Source organism: Manihot esculenta, chromosome 2, assembly GCF_001659605.2.
Source record: "Manihot esculenta cultivar AM560-2 chromosome 2, M.esculenta_v8, whole genome shotgun sequence".
In the NCBI taxonomy this organism is placed as follows: Eukaryota; Viridiplantae; Streptophyta; class Magnoliopsida; order Malpighiales; family Euphorbiaceae; genus Manihot; species Manihot esculenta.
Genome location: NC_035162.2, coordinates 7,875,486 through 7,894,965, shown reverse-complemented (window position 1 = coordinate 7,894,965; position 19,480 = coordinate 7,875,486). Strand labels below are relative to the sequence as shown.

At 36.8% G+C, this 19,480-nt stretch overlaps 2 protein-coding genes across 6 annotated transcripts; both read left to right on the top strand.

The window, feature by feature from the left end:
- The first annotated feature begins 865 nt into the window (after nucleotides 1-865).
- On the top strand, nucleotides 866-9,374 carry LOC110609484 (zinc finger CCCH domain-containing protein 44). Of its 2 annotated transcripts, none has more exons than XM_021749076.2 (10): nucleotides 866-1,533; nucleotides 1,824-1,903; nucleotides 1,993-2,180; nucleotides 2,578-3,520; nucleotides 3,678-3,805; nucleotides 5,183-5,242; nucleotides 5,325-5,375; nucleotides 5,490-5,560; nucleotides 6,349-6,500; nucleotides 6,607-9,374. In XM_021749076.2, the coding sequence occupies exons 1-10, from the start codon at nucleotides 1,124-1,126 to the stop codon at nucleotides 9,180-9,182; spliced, it is 4,659 nt and encodes a 1,552-aa protein (XP_021604768.1). In that variant the 5' UTR covers nucleotides 866-1,123; the 3' UTR covers nucleotides 9,183-9,374. The 2 variants fall into 2 exon arrangements, with proteins under 2 accessions (XP_021604768.1, XP_043810024.1); XM_043954089.1 differs by having other exon boundaries at nucleotides 5,325-5,390.
- Nucleotides 9,375-11,480: 2,106 nt separating this feature from the next.
- LOC110609942 (transmembrane and coiled-coil domain-containing protein 4) lies at nucleotides 11,481-17,928 on the top strand. Of its 4 annotated transcripts, none has more exons than XM_021749786.2 (15): nucleotides 11,488-11,800; nucleotides 11,947-12,028; nucleotides 12,287-12,784; nucleotides 13,211-13,379; nucleotides 13,498-13,650; nucleotides 14,626-14,723; nucleotides 14,826-14,917; nucleotides 15,456-15,526; nucleotides 15,615-15,750; nucleotides 15,949-16,008; nucleotides 16,120-16,202; nucleotides 16,289-16,365; nucleotides 16,464-16,555; nucleotides 17,342-17,399; nucleotides 17,529-17,928. In XM_021749786.2, exons 1-15 carry the CDS (start codon nucleotides 11,562-11,564, stop codon nucleotides 17,649-17,651), a joined length of 2,031 nt encoding a protein of 676 aa, XP_021605478.1. In that variant the 5' UTR covers nucleotides 11,488-11,561; the 3' UTR covers nucleotides 17,652-17,928. The 4 variants fall into 4 exon arrangements, 3 of the variants coding, with proteins under 3 accessions (XP_021605478.1, XP_021605477.1, XP_021605479.1); XM_021749785.2 differs by having other exon boundaries at nucleotides 16,458-16,555; XM_021749787.2 differs by having other exon boundaries at nucleotides 11,489-11,800; nucleotides 16,485-16,555.
- Nucleotides 17,929-19,480: the final 1,552 nt, after the last annotated feature.

Sequence of the window (19,480 nt, the reverse complement as noted above, 5' to 3'; positions counted from 1 at the left end):
TTTTTATGCTTACATTTGTATACATTTTTATGAAATTAAACGTTTTTCTCATTCCTTTAAATAAAATGTTAATTAATATAAAAAGAATAATATGTATATTTAAAATTATATAAATAAAGTATTATAAAGATTAAAGTTGAAAGGTTAATTAACTTTTTTACATTAAAAAATTAATTTTATAAATATAAAAATATTTCAATTAAATTATTATAAAATAAAAAATTAAATAATTAATTTCAATAAAATACAGCAGTAAAAACAATTCATCAATTAATGATGGACCTATTATATTCTGCTACTTGTAAAAGAACACAAATCAGAGAAAGTATAAAAAGAAAGATAGAAAACAGATTTCAAAAGCGCGGGTCCTACACGCGGCTACACCCGTGTCCGATCTCTTCTCTTTCTGTGTACGTACTCCTAAATCCCACCAATAGCCACGTGGAGCTCACTCTATAAGATTGACAAGAATCAAAATCCCGCGCCCTCAAAATCTTTCTAATTATTCACTCATTGCCCTTCTCCTTCAAACTCCAAGTGGCCTCTCCTTTTGGAAGCTTTCGTTTCGACCTCCTCTTTCCTAACATCCCATCCTTTTTACTCTTATTAATTTTATTTATTTATTTATTTATTAATATATGAATTAAAATAATGAACATATTAATAAATAATTCATTAAATTTCACATGCACTTTAAATTTATTGCTCCTGGATTTGCTATTTATTATGATTATGAATATATAAAGTAATATTTGATAAATTGGTTAAATTTTTTAGATTTATTATTAATTCAGATAAAATGGTAATTTAATCACGACGCGGGTAAAAGCTGATCGCCGACCACTGATAATAAATTAGAGGAAAAAAATTTTCTCACACAAACGCTAAAAGGGAGAAATGCCCTGTCACATCCTTAACCAGTCCATTTCCATGTGGCCACTATAGTATTTTTCTTTCTTCAACGATGGCCACCTCCTCCAAAATCCCAAATTCAAGCCTAGGGTTTTCTGAACTTCAATTAACCCCTCCCGTTCTCTTATGGATTTCAATCTACTCAGACGGAGGTTACAGTAATTATCTCAAATTCAATTGAATTTTATTATGTTCTATTCTTTTCAAATACATGGAACCACAGCAACAGCAGCAGCAGCGGAAGCAGGAAGTAGAGGAGTGTAGACCTTCTATTCAAGAAGATAAAGAGCAGCGGGGTTTTGACAATTCTTTGCGTGGCGCAGACATTATGACCATCGATCAATGCGAGACGATTAGAGAAATGGATGATTCGCAGCTCGTTGGACCTTCGCCTGCCGTCGCGGTAGTGACCCGAGATGTTAATATGGTGGATGTCCAGGTTGCAACTGTAGAAAAAGTTGCGGTTGCTGCTACGAGTACGGCCAAGCGGAAGCGCGGCCGGCCTCCCAGAATTCAGGGGAAAACCGGGCCACAACCTCCGGCTTTGAAGAAGAATGAAGATGAGGAAGATGTTTGTTTTATTTGTTTTGATGGTGGTAGCCTTGTGCTTTGTGATCGCCGGTTAGTTGCCTTTTTTTTTTTGCCGCGAAATTTTGATAATGGAAGAGGAAATCTAGCTACAACCAGCCCCTAGTAGTAGAGCGTTTTTTTTTTTTGCTCGAGCACAGAATGGGCTTTTTACTGAAATGTTTTTTTTTCCCTTAAGCTGAGGTATAACAATTTAGATTTTATTTTTAAGAAGTTTTGGTACCAAATGGATGTTTAAGATTTTGTTGCTGCATTAGTTTGCTAGTTTTTAAGCGCTCCGATAATATTCACTTGCTTAATTGTTTTGGGTTCATACGTGGTAGGGGTTGCCCAAAGGCATATCATCCAGCTTGTATCAAGAGGGACGAAGCATTCTTTCGATCAAAAGCTAAATGGAATTGTGGTATGTGTCTAAATTTCACTTCATTGTTTTATGACATTTGTCAAATTGAGTTCCCAGCTACAGACCATCTAATGAAGATCTATTTTCAGGGTGGCATATATGCAGCAGTTGTCAGAAGGCTTCACATTATATGTGCTATACTTGTACATACTCCTTATGCAAAGGATGCACCAAAGATGCTGATTATGTGTGTGTAAGAGGGAATAAAGGTTTATGTGGAACATGCATGAGAATAATAATGCTGATAGAAAATATTTCGCCTGCAAATACTGAAATGGTATGTTAAGTTTTTTTTTTTTTTTAAGCTTGCTTAGTTAGCTTTAAGTTATTTAATTACGTGTGTGAAGGGTATGTGCAGCAGATTATATGAGAGAATTTCTTAATATCCTTTTAGCACCTTACTTTCTTGTGGGGTGTGGCTTGCCAACTTGCCATTGTTTTTCTTAGCTTGTCTTTATCATGGTTTTTTTAATCACTAGTACTATTTTACATGCTTCTGTGTTCTTCTTAAAATTCTTTTGCACGTGGTTTAAGTTGGTAGTTCTTTGGAGCTGGGACTCTGATCTACCTTCAGTTAGCTAATTGCCATTTGATCATGTCGTGTTTATCAGTTAGCTAATTGCCATCAGCTCATGTCATGTTTAAGTGTTTTCTCCTGCATACAAATTTTGCAGGTTCAAGTGGATTTTGACGACAAAACTAGCTGGGAGTATCTCTTTAAGGTGTACTGGGTTTACTTAAAAGCTAAGCTATCTTTAACTATAGATGAGCTAACTAAAGCTAAAAATCCTTGGAAGGGAGATGAGCTGCCTAAAACTAGAAATTCCTGGAAAGGAGCTTGCACTGGGTTTTCTAAGGAGGCATCTTCAGTTGAAATTTATCATGGCAATAATGATAAAGGCTCTTGTTTGGACAGCTGCTATGAAAATGTTGAGGCAAATCATTCCAAGAGAAGAAAAACTAAGGATGAAAATAAAGTTCTCAATGAGATCAACTCTCCATTGATGGAAAAATCAGATGTTGGAAAAATTGCAACTTTGCCTGAAGGAACAACATGGGCAACAAAGGAGCTCTTGGAGTTTGTAGCACACATGAAAAATGGGGACACATCTATTCTATCTCAGTTTGATGTCCAAGGTCTTTTACTTGAATACGTAAAAAGAAACAATCTTCGTGATCCTCATCAGAAATCTCAAATTGTTTGTGATTCAAGGCTCATAACTCTGTTTGGAAAGCCACTAGTGGGTCATTTTGAAATGCTGAAGCTTCTTGAATACCACTTTCTCATAAAAGAAAAATCTCCAGTTGATGATGCTGATGGTGGCCAGTTAGAGGCTGCTGGAAGCAATGATAGTCAACCGATTGTGAGTAATGACAGAAGGCGTAAAATACGTAAAAAGATGGATGAGAGGGGACCTCTGATTAATCCAAATCCAGATGAATACGCAGCAATAGATGTTCACAATATTAATTTGTTGTACTTAAAGCGTAATTTGGTAGAGAACCTAATGGATGACTTTGAAAAGTTTCATGAAAAGGTTGTTGGGTCATTTGTGCGAATTAGAATTTCAGGTGGTGATCAAAAGCAAGATATGTATAGACTTGTCCAAGTTGTAGGTATTATTCAAATGACCACTGCTGCTTGTTACCTTTAATAGAAGAAATGCTTAAATATTCACCTTTCATTGAAGAAAAAAGCCATGCTCTCTTTGAACCCTGAATTTTTGAAGCATAAGCTTGACAGTTTTATAAGTTTTTGATGATTTGTGTTTAGGTACTAGCAAGGCGGCTGAATCATATGAAGTTGGCACAAGAACAACTAATATCATGCTTGAGATATTAAATTTGGAAAAGAAAGAGGTTATATCGATTGATGGAATATCAAGTCAGGAGTTTTCAGAGGTGAGTAAACATAATATCTCTTTTTTAATAGAAGTGCGTAAAGGCATACCATAAATAGATGCGCTTCTCTTTGTAGTTTCAAAAGTTTGTAATTCTTTCTTTCAAACCTTAAGAGTTTGTAGAAACTTTTTCGTTTGTATTTTACAATGTCAGTGTTCTTTTAGGTCTAACATGAATAAATGAATTTGTAGCTTTTTTGAATTTTTTAGATTTAAAATTAAGATGATAGAATTTCCTGGCTCTTTGTTCTTTGTTTCTTTCCCTTTTGTCCCTATGAATTTCTTTTGCATAATCCCATCTACTAGGAGTTACATGTGTGGTCACATGATATTTGTGCAACTCGTGTTTTAGTGGATTAGCTATGGAAAGCAATTTCTTAGGGTTAACCAGGTCATAATTTTGGTTGTTTCAAACATAAATATATTTTTTTTAAAATTCACTTGAGCGATATTTTGATATGTAGCATATGAACTGCAAACATGCTTATGTTATAAAGTGGACATGCATGCCAGCTATGCATATTTTTGTCTTTTGCATTCCCGTCTACATGCTTCTGAGGAGGTTCTTGTGCAAGTAAGAAACTATTTCAAATATTTGTTGTCTTTCATCAATATCCTTATTTATTCTCTCATCCCTAATTGTTATGTGGAAGGATGCTTGTTTGGTGTATGATTTGATATTGAATATGCGTAGTTATGGATTTCAATCTTTTTGGTGCTCTACTAATTATTTTAGTCATTTTGGAAAGTTCCATTGACTTCATTTATATCTTGGAAAAATTGACTTTTTTCCCTTTTTGTACCTCATTAAAACTGATTGATACTCTTGCTGTTCGAACTATTCAAATGAAGGAAAGAAAAAGATTTATTGCTTTATTACAAAAGGTGTTAAGTGATGTGGATTATTGTCTGCATAAATAAGACTACAATATCTAAAAGCGTTGTGCATTTGGCTGGTATTGGTTACGCCTTTATACTATTTCTAAAGCATCACAAGTTTGATTTATTATATGCCTATACACTAGAAATTAGAAAAGGATTGCACTTCCGGGACATTGATTATAGTAGCATTAGCTTGTATGAGATGATTGTTTTTTTTTTTTTTTTTGTAGTTTTACTTTCATAGTTTCCTTCCTTTGGAAGATACATGGATAGAATTCTAACATTTAGCCTTATCATGAATTGGTCAAGTTAATTGTGATAGGTATAGCATTTGTATTCCTCTTTATATTTGAATATGTGATGATATAGACTGTAACTACACTAATATTACTATTTACACCTACATTCGGCAATCAGGTCAGGTAGTAAATTGGAGCCTTGTTAAATAAAATGTATGATTTTTCCTTTGGTATTGATGTGCCAGTTATGTCTACAGGATGAATGCAGACGTTTACGCCAGTGTGTAAAATGTGGGCTTATCAAACGGTTGAAAGTGGTTAGTGTTTCTCAATATTCTCTTCTATGTTCCGGCTTAAATGTGTCCCCTTGCCCAAATTAAATTGTTTTCTTGGTTATAGGGTGAGATTCAGGAAAAGACAATGGCACTTCAACATGTCAAAGTCAGTGATGTGAGTTCCAGCTTGGTAGCTTCCTTGCATTAATACGACCTGAAATTCCATTTTATAGTTTCATATTGATTTCATATAATTACTAAACTTACTCTCTTAAGCATGGCTCTCCAGTGGTTGGAAGCAGAGATATCGCGGCTTAACCATCTTCGTGATCGAGCTAGTGAGAAGGGACTTAGGAAAGAATATCCTTTGCTATATGATATTCTTATGATTAATTTTGTAATACAGCTTTCTCTCTGTATTTGTTGAACGATTCCCTTGCATTACTAGCATATTAGGCCCACTCGTACACTCATATTCACTTGAGGAAGATTTTTTTTTCTCTTATGGATCATATGCTATAAAAAAATTGCAGTTGAGGTATTAGGTAAGTAGCTACATTTTCTGAACTTTTACCAATTGAAAGTGCACAATGGAGAGCACAGGGCGAAAGTGCTCGTTTTTTAATTGTCTGATATCAAACTGCATAAATATTGAGATTAATTAGCATATTGTAAATGTAATGCTTTTGAGTAATATGATTATGCTCCTCTCACTATTTTCTTTTCGGATCCTACACTTCCAAAGTGGGGAATGGAAACAGTGGGTGGAATGGATTTCTAATGGGTGATTGAGTTCTCTTTTTTGTTTATATAATAATTATTTGTCACCATCCTATACATCCCAATTTCCTAATGTTGGCTTATCTTGTTTGTGAACTATGCTACTTTTTAGTTGGCCAGTATTGCATTTTGTAGCTGCATTTTGACTAGCATGTTTTGCTGAATAACTTGACTAGAGGTTTTATTGTAGGAAGAGGGCTTCGACTGTTATTGCAGCTAATGCAACAGCTGCCTCCATTTTTTGAACTTACCTTTTTCTTCTCTCCTTAGTATTCATATAAAGCCTGTGATAAAATATGCATTAATGGCTGAAAATGTGTGGAAAACCTAGTAGAAATTCATCAAGTAGTTCCTTGACCATGCTGCACGCTTAGAGAATGTGTGGAAAAATTAGAGCTTCTGAAGTCGCCCAAAGAACGCGAGCGCAGGCTACATGAGATTCCCAACATACACTTAGACCCAAATATGGATCCAAGTGTTGAATCTGAAGATGCTGGAGAATCAGATGAAAAGAAACAAGGTACTTACTGATGATTTGTGAAAATAAACCAATTTGTGGTTATAATCATGACTGGAATTTTTCCTTAAGGAAGTTGTGGGTCATAACTTTTTAACCTTGTGTACAGGTTACCATGTGAGATCAAGATTATCTAGCGATGGAAGAAAAGGTGTAGAGCTTAATTCTTCACCGAGAGAAGTTGATGAGATTGCTGTAGGAGACAGTGCGGAAAAGGATTTAGCTCCTGCTTGTGAACGAAATAAAAGAATATGCACATTTTTTGTGGATAGGGATGGTACCACTCGGGTTTGTAAGAGAGTTGGTGAAGGTGAATCCACATGGAGTCATGATGGAGGAGCATTCGGGCGAAATAATCATGATACATCAAGGAACCAGTTAGATGCTACTGGCTTAGCATCCAGTGATTGGAATGGTCGGGCACTCGTGCAATCTGAATCACTTCCCGGGGTTGTTATACCATCGCCTCTTTGTTCTGGGAGAGAGCATTCTGCTAGTGATATTGAGACGGAAAAACTGTGGCACTATGAGGATCCATTTGGAAAACATCAAGGGCCATTCTCCATGATCCAGCTGCGTAAATGGAATGCAAGTGGGCTTTTTCCTCCTGATTTCAGAGTATGGAGGATAGATGAAAAGCAAGATGACTCTATTCTTTTGACCGAGGCATTGGTTGGCCAGCTCCCTGAAGAGCCACCACAGCATTGCAATAGTACTTTACTGCCTCAGGAAGCAACAGTTGCTTCTAATGATGCAGTTAAAAAGTGGGAAGATGGGCTCAGTCAGAGTAGTCATGTGACTTGGATAGATGGCAAAGGAGTTGATCATGACAAGAAGCCAGTGCAAAATGGTGATAATGACCTTGTAAGGTGTAATGAGTTGGGCTCCCATTCTTCCACGTGGACTAAGGCTGTGGATGTTGCGATTACCAATGATGCACCGGCGAAAAATTCCTTACAAAGCTGGGATTTGCCCCAAGAGGGCAAGTCTTGGGTTGGCACTTCACCTTCATCTTCTGGGAAGCTTTTTGAATCTCTATCCCTTCAAGCAAGGGAAGGGCATGGGGATGAAAAACTGAGTTCCAATCCATGCCATGCAGATGAGAATTCATACAGAAGCTCTGTGCAAACTAGTACCAGAGGGAGAGATGAGAAATGTAAACTAGCTGACAATGAGGGTTACTCGAGCCAATCCTCTGGACATAACTGGGGACCTCAGCCCATAAGCAGTTCCTCAAGTGGACGGGATTCCAACTCTATTTTTGTGTCTGCAGCCAAGTCTCCTGAGAAATCTGAGCAGAATCAGAAAGTAGGTTTATCTGATCTACCTAGTCCAACAGCAAAGCATGGGGATGGAGAGTTGAAAGGTCAGGCTACTGATAACAAACTGTCTGTTGGTTCAGATGTTCCTGTCCAGGATTCAGGGCCTAGTTGGAGCACTGCTTCCAGTTTAGTGGTTGGCGGTGGACAGCTTTGTGAAGTTGCTGGTGACTGGGGTGGCTATTCTTGTAGTCTTGCCAAACCTTTTGTTGAATCAAATCTTGTAAATGCATCGTCACTGAAACCAACTGAAGGGGTCGGTGATCATGCTGCTACTCCGACTTCAGCGTCTGGCCAACTGATGCATTCTTCCCCACATCACCCCACAATTGATACATCTGCTTGGCAGCCGATTGTTCCTGAACCCAACGAGTTCTGCTCTTTGGTTGATGAATCTGTTTCAGATCTGTTGGCTGAAGTTGAAGCAATGGAATCCCTTGGTGGATTACCTTCTCCTACTTCAAAAATGAGCTGTGGTGGGGAACTGACACCTGGTTCTGATGATGATTGCTTTAGTCCTGTTGAGCCATTCAGCCCAGCACCTGATCAAGGGAGAAGTGACGCATTGAGCTCCACTAGTGATGTACAAATTCCTTCTCAGTTGACTGCATCCAATATGCCACCGCATTCTGTTGCACCAGATGAGCCTCTCAGGGCATCTCCAATGCCTTCTCAGTCTACTGTAACAGAGGAGCCACTTGGGTTGTGGCAGACTGATGTTCTTAATCCTCAAAATAGCTTTAGTGGGCATTCGTCGTCAAGTGCTGAAGTTGAGGGAGATGCAAAGCCTAGTGATGTTTCTGTTAACCAATGGGAAACACGTTCAGATTTAGAACCACTGGCATCTTCAGCAGTTAACCAAGGTGAAGCAGGTTCAAACATCTGGGCTCCTACTCCATCAGCAGTTAGACAATTGGAAGCTGGTTCTGACACACAGCATTCTGCATCTTCAACAGCAGATGCTAGCTCGGGAACTGTAAAAGGAAAGGGAAACTTGAATAGAGTAGAACCTCAAGGAAGTGCAGGCATGGCATGGGGAACTGGTCATGGGTCAGCTCAGCAACAAGCTAATTCAAATCCAGCCATTTCTACGAATAATGTAGGCAGTTGGGGAAGCCAACCAAGAAATGGTGGGGACAACAGGTATAGTGGTACAAGAGACCACCGTAATCACTATTCTCAAGGTAGAGATTCAGGTTATGTTAGGGATAGATCGTCATGGAACAGGCAGTCGACATATGGTTTTGGAGGAGGAGGAGGAGGAGGTTCATTCAAGCCTCAGGGTAAAGGGCAGCGAGTATGTAAATTTTACGAAAGTGGGTACTGCAAGAAGGGGGCATCATGTAGTTATTGGCACCCATCATAATTATTAAAATCCAGTTTCCACACAATTGTTGTGCAATGAGTTATGTAATCACCAACTGTATTAGGAAGTTTGGGCATGTCAACCTTCTAATTTAACATGTAAAAGTATTAAAGTGGCATAGCATTTGTTCTTTGGATAGTGCAGTTTAGAGCTGCGTGTTGCAGCATATATAAAATTCTTTTTTTCCTTTTACGGGCAATGCAGAAGCTACTTCAGCCATTTTCATTTGGACTAATGCGACTTCTAATTATGCGACTAATTTGCTTCTGAGAGACTAGTTCCCCTCTTTTGCCGAGATCTTTGTCTCTCGTCCGAGCAAAGAGGAGCCCTCACTGTTACTGGCTGGAGAGTGGATTTTCCTCTATCCACCTTCGGGTAGCTTCTTTATTCTTTTGGTTGCCTTTCCTTTTGTTTTTCTAACAAACAGATCTAGTATAAATGTTGGAGGTTTCTGTTGATATGCTCTTTGTCAGTGTGTTGTTTGTTTTTTCTTTGTGTTTTTCTGGATTTGCATGCAGATGATTTTCTCATCGAACGAGCTTCGTTTGGCCATCTCGGTGACGCTCAGGGCACCCTTCCGCTGGGTTGATTCGGTCCCAAAGCCCTTTAACTCCATCTTCGAAGAGACCTTCCAAGGTGGCCTCCTTCTCGGACGAACTCGGCTAGCTATCTCAGTGACATTCACGACCCTCAACTGGTGGGTTGCTCTGATCTTAAAGCTTTGCTTTCTGTCCTGCTGCCGTTGAGGCTTGCCAAGGTGCTGGGAACGGGATCTCGTCGGTTAGCTGTTCTAGATGTATAGATTTGGTTTCTCCCGTCGATGGTGACCTAATGTTTCTCGCCTCTCTATCACTGCTTCCTGGGGTTTTGTATTATAAGATTGCATGTGAGTGTTTTCTCTCTCTTGGAGTTTGTGGTGGTTTGAGTTTGTGCCGAATATTACTCCGGTAGGCGATGTTTTATCTAGACTTTATAGTGCTTCATTCTCTTGATGACAGTTCCAGATGAGGGGCACCCATGCTGCTTGCTCTCTCCAGATCCTCATCTGGATTCGGGTTGCCTGGCTCCTTAGACCTTAAGGTTTACGTGCTAGTATTTTTAGCGTTGATTCTGAACCATTGAACCCTTACCTAATGAAATTCCTATATCTTTTTTTCTTTTTTTTTTTAAGAAAAGAACTATCCTCTTGGATCATAATTTCTTGCATTTATGTATATCTTTATTACTGTGAATTTATAACAAAATTAAATAAATTTTTAAAAATAAAATTTAATTTGATAATATGAAGTTTTAAATTTTGTCGTATTTAATATGGTTAATTAATTTTACTATAAATCTCATAATATAAATATGAAAATATAGAATATAATTATGAAATTATACTACTAATATAAAAATTAATAGATAATTATTACAAAACTACTAATATTAAATGAAATGCTAGTGTATAACACAAAATATATCATATAACTACGCAAATGAACCTTAAAAAAGAATAACTATTAAGCAATTATTTTTAAGTAAAAACAATGTATCCATTCCATTGGTTTGTCATATGACATTACACTTAAAAAATTGCTCCACTTGACTCGAGGGAGACAAGGTAAGCTTAGGTAGGGAGAAAGTGTTGAAACTAGTGTCATTTTAACTAAAAGAAATCCATTTATATACAGTACTCCTTATATATCTCAATGTCACATTTGGAGGAGTACAGTACTCCTTCCATCATATAAAAATAAACTTATAATTATTTTCACATAAGTTAAAAATATTTTTTCCAATCTACAAACATAAGTTATTGTTATTCACGAATATTAAAAAATGTAGCTAACACAATAAAATTTATGTCATTTTTTTTTTATAATATATCATGCATCCATATTATTCTATTATTAAATTATTATTGAAACTAATGATTTTTTACTACATACTAAATAAAAATATATTTAAAAAGCTTTAATATAATAATAATTTAAGACGGATAGAAAAAACTTACAAAATGTAACATAATTATTTTTTTATATTTTTTAATATATTCTATATTTATATTGTTATATTTGTAAATATTTTTATAAAATTAATATAGTTTTTATCTTATAATACATATAAAATAGTGATTTATTTGGAAGTTAATAAATAAAATATCGTCTAAAAAGAAAAGTTTTTCGATTTGATGGATGAGGAAAAAAAGTTTATATTTTGTGGCACCGAGTGATGGGGTATAGTTAGTAATATAAGCCATTAGCAGCATTGCAGGTGAAAACGACATCGTCTGGTACGACTTGGGACCCATTTCCCCGCCCCCTGGATTTTGAGCTCATAATAACGACCCTTCAACATTCAAATGAACTCGCCTCAACGAGAAACTACGCTGAAATTATGGCGTCCACGAGGACGTCGTTTCTCTCTCCTACTCAGAGATACGCTGCCGGATCTTTGTTCGCAATGGCTCTTCACCAAGCCCAAATCCATCAAACTCGACCTCTAAGCTTTTCTCTGGAAGAAGACCCAACTGAAGGGAAGCGAATCAGTAATGGTAGTAGCAGTAGGGCCTCAGTATCCGAGGATCCTGACCTCTGGGTCCACGAGAATTCGGCATTGCTCCGCCCCGTTTTCAGGTCCTAATTCCTTTTATCTTGAATTCTTTCTCTTGTTCCTTGAATTTTGTTTTGGTCGCTGAATATTTTTTTGCTGTTGATGGAGGAACTGAACCAAATTTGAAAAGAAACGATAACTAGATCGTCAATGGTTCTTTTCTGGACAGATTTCTAGAGGTTGACTCTAAAGCGTGGTCCGGGCTCGAGGGGACTGCTGGCGCTTCCCTAGCTAAGCATCATGTTGGAGCAGTATGTCAATTTTTAGTGTTTTAATCTTCTTTTCTAATCAATAAAATAGGGCTTTTAGAAATTTTCAATAGGGTGGTTCCCTTCCAATCAATGATATGTAGGTGCATTTCTGTATTGGTAAGATTACATAAGTTATTTCTGTTGAAAAAGAAAATAAAAAAGAGATTTTTTTTTTGGTTCAGTGTCCATGCTTGTATGATATTATTCCACTAGTCATTTCATTTTCTTAACTGCACAAATGTTTTACTTGTATCCTAGTACTTGAGGTTACTCTCTGAAGACGGTGATAATGCTTCTTCTCAAAGTTCAGATCAGGAACTTGCTTTGTCCAAAGCTGTTGATGCTATTGCTCAAAGCATGGAACCAGATGCTGCTTCTTTCAAGTACAAGAAGGAGAAGCATCAGGAGTATGAACATGAATGTCGTGAAAAATTATCTGCCGGTGAGGTGCAATCACATGCTGAAGCAGTGAAGGTGGCACTAGAAAATGCAGAGGAGAGGGATAGTAATTTGGTTAGTGTTAGTGATGCGATTCATGGCTCTGCCAGTGGGGTTGATGAGAAACCCATTGAAGAGGAAAAAATGCTTAGTTATCATCGGAAAATAACAGTTTTATATGAGCTTCTTTCAGCTTGTCTGGCAGATAAACGTGGAGATAACAAAAATTGCACCAGAAGAAGGAAGGGCTATGATGCTCGACATCGTGTGGCTTTGAGGTTGCTAGCAACTTGGCTTGATATCAAGTGGATAAAAATGGTTTGTAGACACCATCAAACATTACTTGTCATCCACATCCCATAGTCATGATTCTTCATCTTTCCTTAGTAACATCATATTGAAAATTGCTTTACAAATAAGAGTTTATTTCTGTCAGGTAATTATATAATCATATTAAAAGGTTTCAGCACTCTGGGTTATGATTTAGCTGTAAATATGATTTTCTTAAACTGTGCAGTTGGTGCAAAATAACCCTTTTGCTATGTTTGGTCATGAACATGAACTCAGCCACAGTCCCTGACCTTTTAATGTAGTGAAGTTGCAGTCTAATTGAAAGAAAAGAAAAAGCCTTCATCTATGTACTTTTACTTTTCTGAGTGGTAGAGAACTTAGAAATAATGTGTCAGACCCTCTAGTCTAAAACACAGCTTGTGTTGTTAGGCTAAAGAAAACGTTTCTTTGCAGGAAGCAATTGAGACAACAGTTGCTTGGTCTGCAATGGCTACAGCAAAGGAGGAAGCAGCAAAGGAAGAAGCAAGTCAATCAACTGAAAGCAAGTGGGCTAAATGGAGGCGTGGTGGTATCATTGGTGCAGCTGCAATAACTGGAGGAACATTGATGGCTATTACTGGAGGTGTGAAAACCAATAATTTTTCCCCTCGGATTATTTTTTCAATATCATCAAAAGATAATGCCATCCTTTTAAAGTGGTTTTGAATCTCCTTTTTCTAAAAAGTTCTAGAATTAAACAGGGTTAGCTGCCCCAGCAATTGCTGCTGGATTTAGTGCTCTGGCTCCCACATTGGGAACACTTATCCCCGTGATTGGGGCAAGTGGGTTTGCAGCTGCTGCTACTGCTGCAGGGACAGTTGCTGGTTCTGTTGCAGTTGCTGCATCATTTGGAGGTAGATACCAATTAAATTCTTTAGGCTTCTAAATAATTTCTCTGTATCTTCTTTCATTTTACTTCTAAATTTAAGGACAAGGCAGGCATCTTTCACCATTATTTTGTACTAGTTAAATGTGTGCCTAGAAAAATCCATATGATATTTTGAAAAATTTCAGGCACATTTTTTCTGAATGCATCCAACACTGTGCTTTAACATGGATCCTCCTTAAGAGCACTGTGTTATTTTTTCTGACAAAAGTGATTAACATACACATATTGATGATTTTATTTTTTTATTCATTTATTCCTTGTCCTAAATCCTAATTAAGAATTCCTCTTGTTGTTGCATTGCTAAATAAAATTAACTCCAGTGAGTCTTAATTTCAATCTATCTGGTATTGGCTGCATAGATCCTTTCCTTTTCCTGCTTTCCTTTAACTTTACTGCTTCATCAGGTAATGTCTCAACAGCATATTGCTTAGGATCATTTCATGAAAATGGCATAAAGTTTTACACTGGCTGCCATACCATGATTCTCCTTTTGTTGTATTTGAGATTGCTATTTGTGACCCAATTGAGATTTAACCATTTATAGATTGAATTGCATGCTAAACAAAATAGAGATGTATTGGGTGGTCTCACAAAATGACATGTCTAGTTATTAACATTGGCAATTAAGGTCTGTAGAAAAATTCTTCTTCTTATCTTCCGATATATCCAGTGGTTTATTCTGGAGAGAATTTGTGCACGTGTATTATCTCGACTGCAAAGATCAAGGATGATACCTGGATTTGTTAATTTACACGGTATGGTTAGAGATTTTGTCGTCAAAGTTTCTTACCCAATCACTATATCTCCTGTTATTATTTTCTAGTATCTGTATTCAAAGAACAACTGCATGATGCTTTAGCAGTTTGGTTCCAATGCTCTAATATGCATTCATGGTGGACAATTTAATATGCCTTTCTTTTGATACTTTTATCCAAGCCAGCTGCTGGAGCTGGACTTGCAGGGGCAAAAATGGCTAGGAGAACTGGAAGTGTTGATGAATTTGAATTCAAAGCTATTGGCGAAAACCAAAAATATGGTGTAAGTTTATAATGCTTCTACATTTCTCTGACTGAAACTCAGCCACTTTGGACAGTGTATCTGATGAAGGTACATTTAAATTCCATTGATATTTTCTGTCAGCGACTAGCTGTTGAAATCTTGATCTCAGGGTTTGTATTTAATGAGGAAGATTTTATAAGGCCTTGGGAAGGACAAAACGACAACTTAGAGAGGTATACATATCTACATGAACTTGCTTAGTGTTAGAAATTTCTCTTCATTAATTTTTTATTCTATCTGTCAATATAAGTTGATAACTTTACAATTACATAATAAATGTGATTTTTTTTTATTAACTGTTGCCTTTTTCCTTTTGCTTTAATTAAAATTTATACCTTTTTTAATTATTTTTTTTTAAATCTCATGCCATTTGAACAAGCAAATGTAAATGATAAAATAGTGTATTATTGTCAATTGTAACAAGTAATATGGTATTTTCTACCCATCTGATTTTTTTGTCTCGTGCATGTTCCTTGAGTTGCATTGCTTGTTATGTCCTATGATTTCTACAATATGTTATTCATGATTATCCGGTTAAAAGGTGAAATCAGAACAATATTGTTTATTTGGACAATGCAGACCTGAAGAAGTTGCTTATTGTTTTGACATTGTCTATTCTTTTGTTAGAAAATGGAAACTGACTTGCTAAATGTTTGTGGCATCAAAATGGATTTTACAAGGCATGTCTCTTATGACTAGCATATGTTTTAGGTATTCGCTGCAGTGGGAATCGAAGAATCTTATTGCAGTGAGTACATCGATTCAAGACTGGCTCACTTCAAGTAAGACCTGATGGCTGCTAGAATGTTTAACTTCTAGTTCAGTGGTTACACTTGTGCATATAATTAACATCACTAATACTTGCTTTAGGAATTGCATTGGAGATAATGAGGCAAGGTGCAATGATGACAGTGTTAAGCACTCTTTTGGCAGCATTGGCCTGGCCAGCAGCATTGCTTGCAGCTACTAATTTCATAGATAGCAAATGGACAATAGCTATTGACAGGTTAGCTTCTCGTTATGGACTGTGAGCAGAACACTTAAGATGGGAAGAGGTGAAGAAGTGCCTTATTTCATATAACTTGCTGCTTTGCACATGATGGGCTGCCTAAATTATTTTTGGTTATAATCATAGTAACAAATGCAGCTGTCCAGCAGAGCACTTGTGATTTTTTGACTGATTTTATTTTCTTACATTTTCTAGATCAGACAAAGCTGGGAAATTGCTAGCTGAAGTGTTGTTGAAAGGATTGCAAGGGAACAGGTATACTGATAATAATTTAGTTCAAGGTGCTGTCATTCTTCATTCTTGTGCCCTAAAATTTTCCAAAAAGTGGATTTTTTTTTTCTATATTTGGCTTTCTGCAAATTTTAGGCCTGTGACACTTGTGGGTTATTCGCTTGGAGCTCGAGTGGTTTTTAAGTGTCTTGAGACTTTGGCTGAAACTGAACATCATGGTAATGCTCATTATTTATTAGTCGTGTTCAGAGTTGGTTTTCAAATTCTAGTGCAATCTTTATGTGATTATGCTGAGCACTGGCAGCTGAAGTTATAGAAAGAGTTGTTCTTCTTGGAGCACCCATTGCCATTAAGGACGAGAAGTGGGAAGCTGCGAGAAAGGTGATTGGTGTTGTGTCACTGGAAGCATTAGTTGCTGTTTCTTTATATTTTTATTTGTCAAATACTTTACTTCCTGCTATTTTCTGTAAAAGCCTCAGTTAGCTTCCAGTGTTTTCCAGATGGTGGCTGGGAGATTTGTGAATGCATACTCCACAAATGATTGGATACTTGGACTTGCTTTTCGTGCAAGGTATGAATTATTCTCAAGGCTCTAGTGCATCATTTATCTGTGTGATTGATATGCTGTATCTGCTTATGGACCGCTAAAAATTCAATCAGTTGAGACACATCTAAGCTATCTGATGACATTGTCTATAAATTAGATCCAGATGCAACTTTACTGGGTCCAATTTGGCCTGACCCTATCTCCTGTCCCAAGCCAATCAATGTGCAAAGGCGAGGCTTCAGCCAACTATACTCAAGCCTTACTCAAGTTGCCTGAACTACAGGCCAAAATCTCTTTTGTTGGCGTCAAATGACTATTAGGATTTAGGATTATGGGATGATGTTTATGGCTGAAATATTCTCATTTTTGGCAGATGATTGATATTCCTGACTTATTTGTATTGGTATTAGCCATTCACAACTGCATATGTAGTTATATTGCTATATGTAGATAATTGTGTTTGATTTTCATAATCCTTGCATTGTTATCTCATCATGTTATTATCATTTAATCATCAGTCCCCTCCTTTTTTTTTTCCTTCTTTTTTGCTGAAGGATACTTGGTCTTTGCTAACAATGGGGATTTTGGAAGTTTTTTTCTGTCGCTCCAGCTGGCTGGGTCCAATTTTAGTTTTTGCACAATTGATTCTGTTGTTCCTTGTGGGGAAGAGAGAGAGAGAAATAATATTGTCTTCAAAGCTCCTTCTAACCTTTGGAAAATAATGTTTTATTCCTTCTTTTAAGACCAATTTTGAATTTGAATAATTATTTTTTCTTTCCATAAAAACTAATAGTTTCTTCTAATTAGCAGTCTACTTACTCAAGGATTAGCTGGAATTCAGCCAATTGCTGTTCCTGGGATCGAGAATGTAAGGGCATTCTTTCTTTCCTTCGAATCTTTGTTTCTGTCCCTCCTACATCAGTGTTCTTTGGTCGCAATTGTATTTTTACCAGAAATGGAGCTATGTATATGTTATACAATAATTTATGCTCTGCAGGTTGATGTTACTGATATCATTGAAGGCCACTCTTCCTATCTATGGGCCACACAGCAAATATTGGAGCAGCTTGAATTGGATGCATATTATCCTGTTTTCGGAAGCATCATTCACCATGAATAGATGTTCTTTTTTCGGGCAAATCTAGATTTTAACTAGACTTCGAAATTCCAACACTTGGTGGAACCCTTGGATTGAGAATGCTTTAAATGTTTGCATCTCATTGTGGAGAAAGTGGTGACTCCGGTTGATGAGCTAAAAAGGTAGCTTAGCAGTGCTTCGGATAAAGAGTGAAATTTTCTTTCACTTTACTGCTTTTGTTGTACATATTAGAAATGAACAGATGCCTGTTCTTTGGTTGATATAAATATTTGGATATAATATGTACATCTTTTTCTTATGTTTGCTTTCATTATTTATTTGCGAACTTTTATAATATTAGGTTTTTTTTTTTTTTTAAAGATTGTCATTAAGGCCTTAAAGGCTAAGAGAAATACAGACAAAGCCCATTACAGAAAACACCCCAACTAAAAGTCCAAACGACCAAGCCCAAATAAAGAAAAGGCCCACAGCCACAAGAGAACCCTAGGCTAATCGGGTACGGACCCGGCTACCACCGAGACAAGCAGCGAAACTCACTGATGGTAGGCACAACGGCATGGACGGTACCACCAAAACCATAGAGGTCTGAAAGCAGAGGGTCTCTTTGTTGGTAACCACAACAACTTAGACGACTGCCACCAAAAGCAACAAAGAATCTCTTCATCGGTAGCCATGAAGGACGTTACATTTAGACGGAGATCACCAAAACAAGTCGTCGAAACTAAAGCTGGAACTCGAAGATGGGGATCTTTGACGATCGAAGGCGAGGATTCATGAACGACAGGAAAACAGATGCATGCAAGGGAAACTAAGCAACCAAGAAACCCAGATCAAAGCACGACAGCAAAGAGCAGAGGTGGAGTACTCTTCAGCGATCTCATTCGCGCCTTCCGGACCGATCTCGGCCCCACGAGCCACCACCAGAAAACAGAATTTTCTATACTCTTCCATCTATTCAATAGAGGGCACCGTAGGATCTGAGATCATGAGTTCCCGCAAAACAAACCATCCAATGAGAAGAAAAGCCATTGCCAACAAAATAAAGAAGCAGCTCAACTAAAGACCCTCTCAGATTAAATCCAGCTACCAAAAACAACAAAATCAAAAGTATTTACACTCCAACCCAACAGCGGGGAGGGAGACCCACTGCCAGGTCAAGAGGAAGGAGGCCTTCCTCTGCCGGGAGGGACAAGGAAAAGCCGAGGGCACGGCAAAGAAAAGGGGGCTTTTTGCCTTTTCACCCTAAAAAATTAAAAACTCTGGTTGGAGAAGAGGGGATTTAAAAGCGCGGTAATAAACCCCTTGAACAACGGCTCTTTAAAGAATAGAGCCGTTGGTCACCACAACACCCCGCTTCTCTGACTCTCTAAAATATATACCTCATTACTTTTTCTTTTTTTTCTTTTTCCTTTTTCAATCTTCATATTTCTTTTGAAAAAAATACTCTCTCATATTTCTTATCAACTCTTTCATATTTCTTATTTTCAATTCAAAATTTTGTTTCTCGTTTAATCTTCTAAAGAGTGAAATAAAGTTTTCATCAAGATAAATATATATTTTTATAAATTTTATATTTGATTAAATCGATATAAATGAAAATAATAATAATTAAACAATATTTTTATTTTATATTTTTATATATTTAATCAGATGGGAGTCATTAAAAAATATTTATAAATTTATATCATATTATTTTATTATTTGCAATTAGTTAATAAATTTATGTTTATAGAAAAATTATAGTTTATATATAAAGAAGCAGAATGAATTAAATTTTAAATTTATAGTTAAAAAAAGTTATAGCTATTTTTATTTAAGAAATATAAAAGATTATTAATGTCTGTAATATA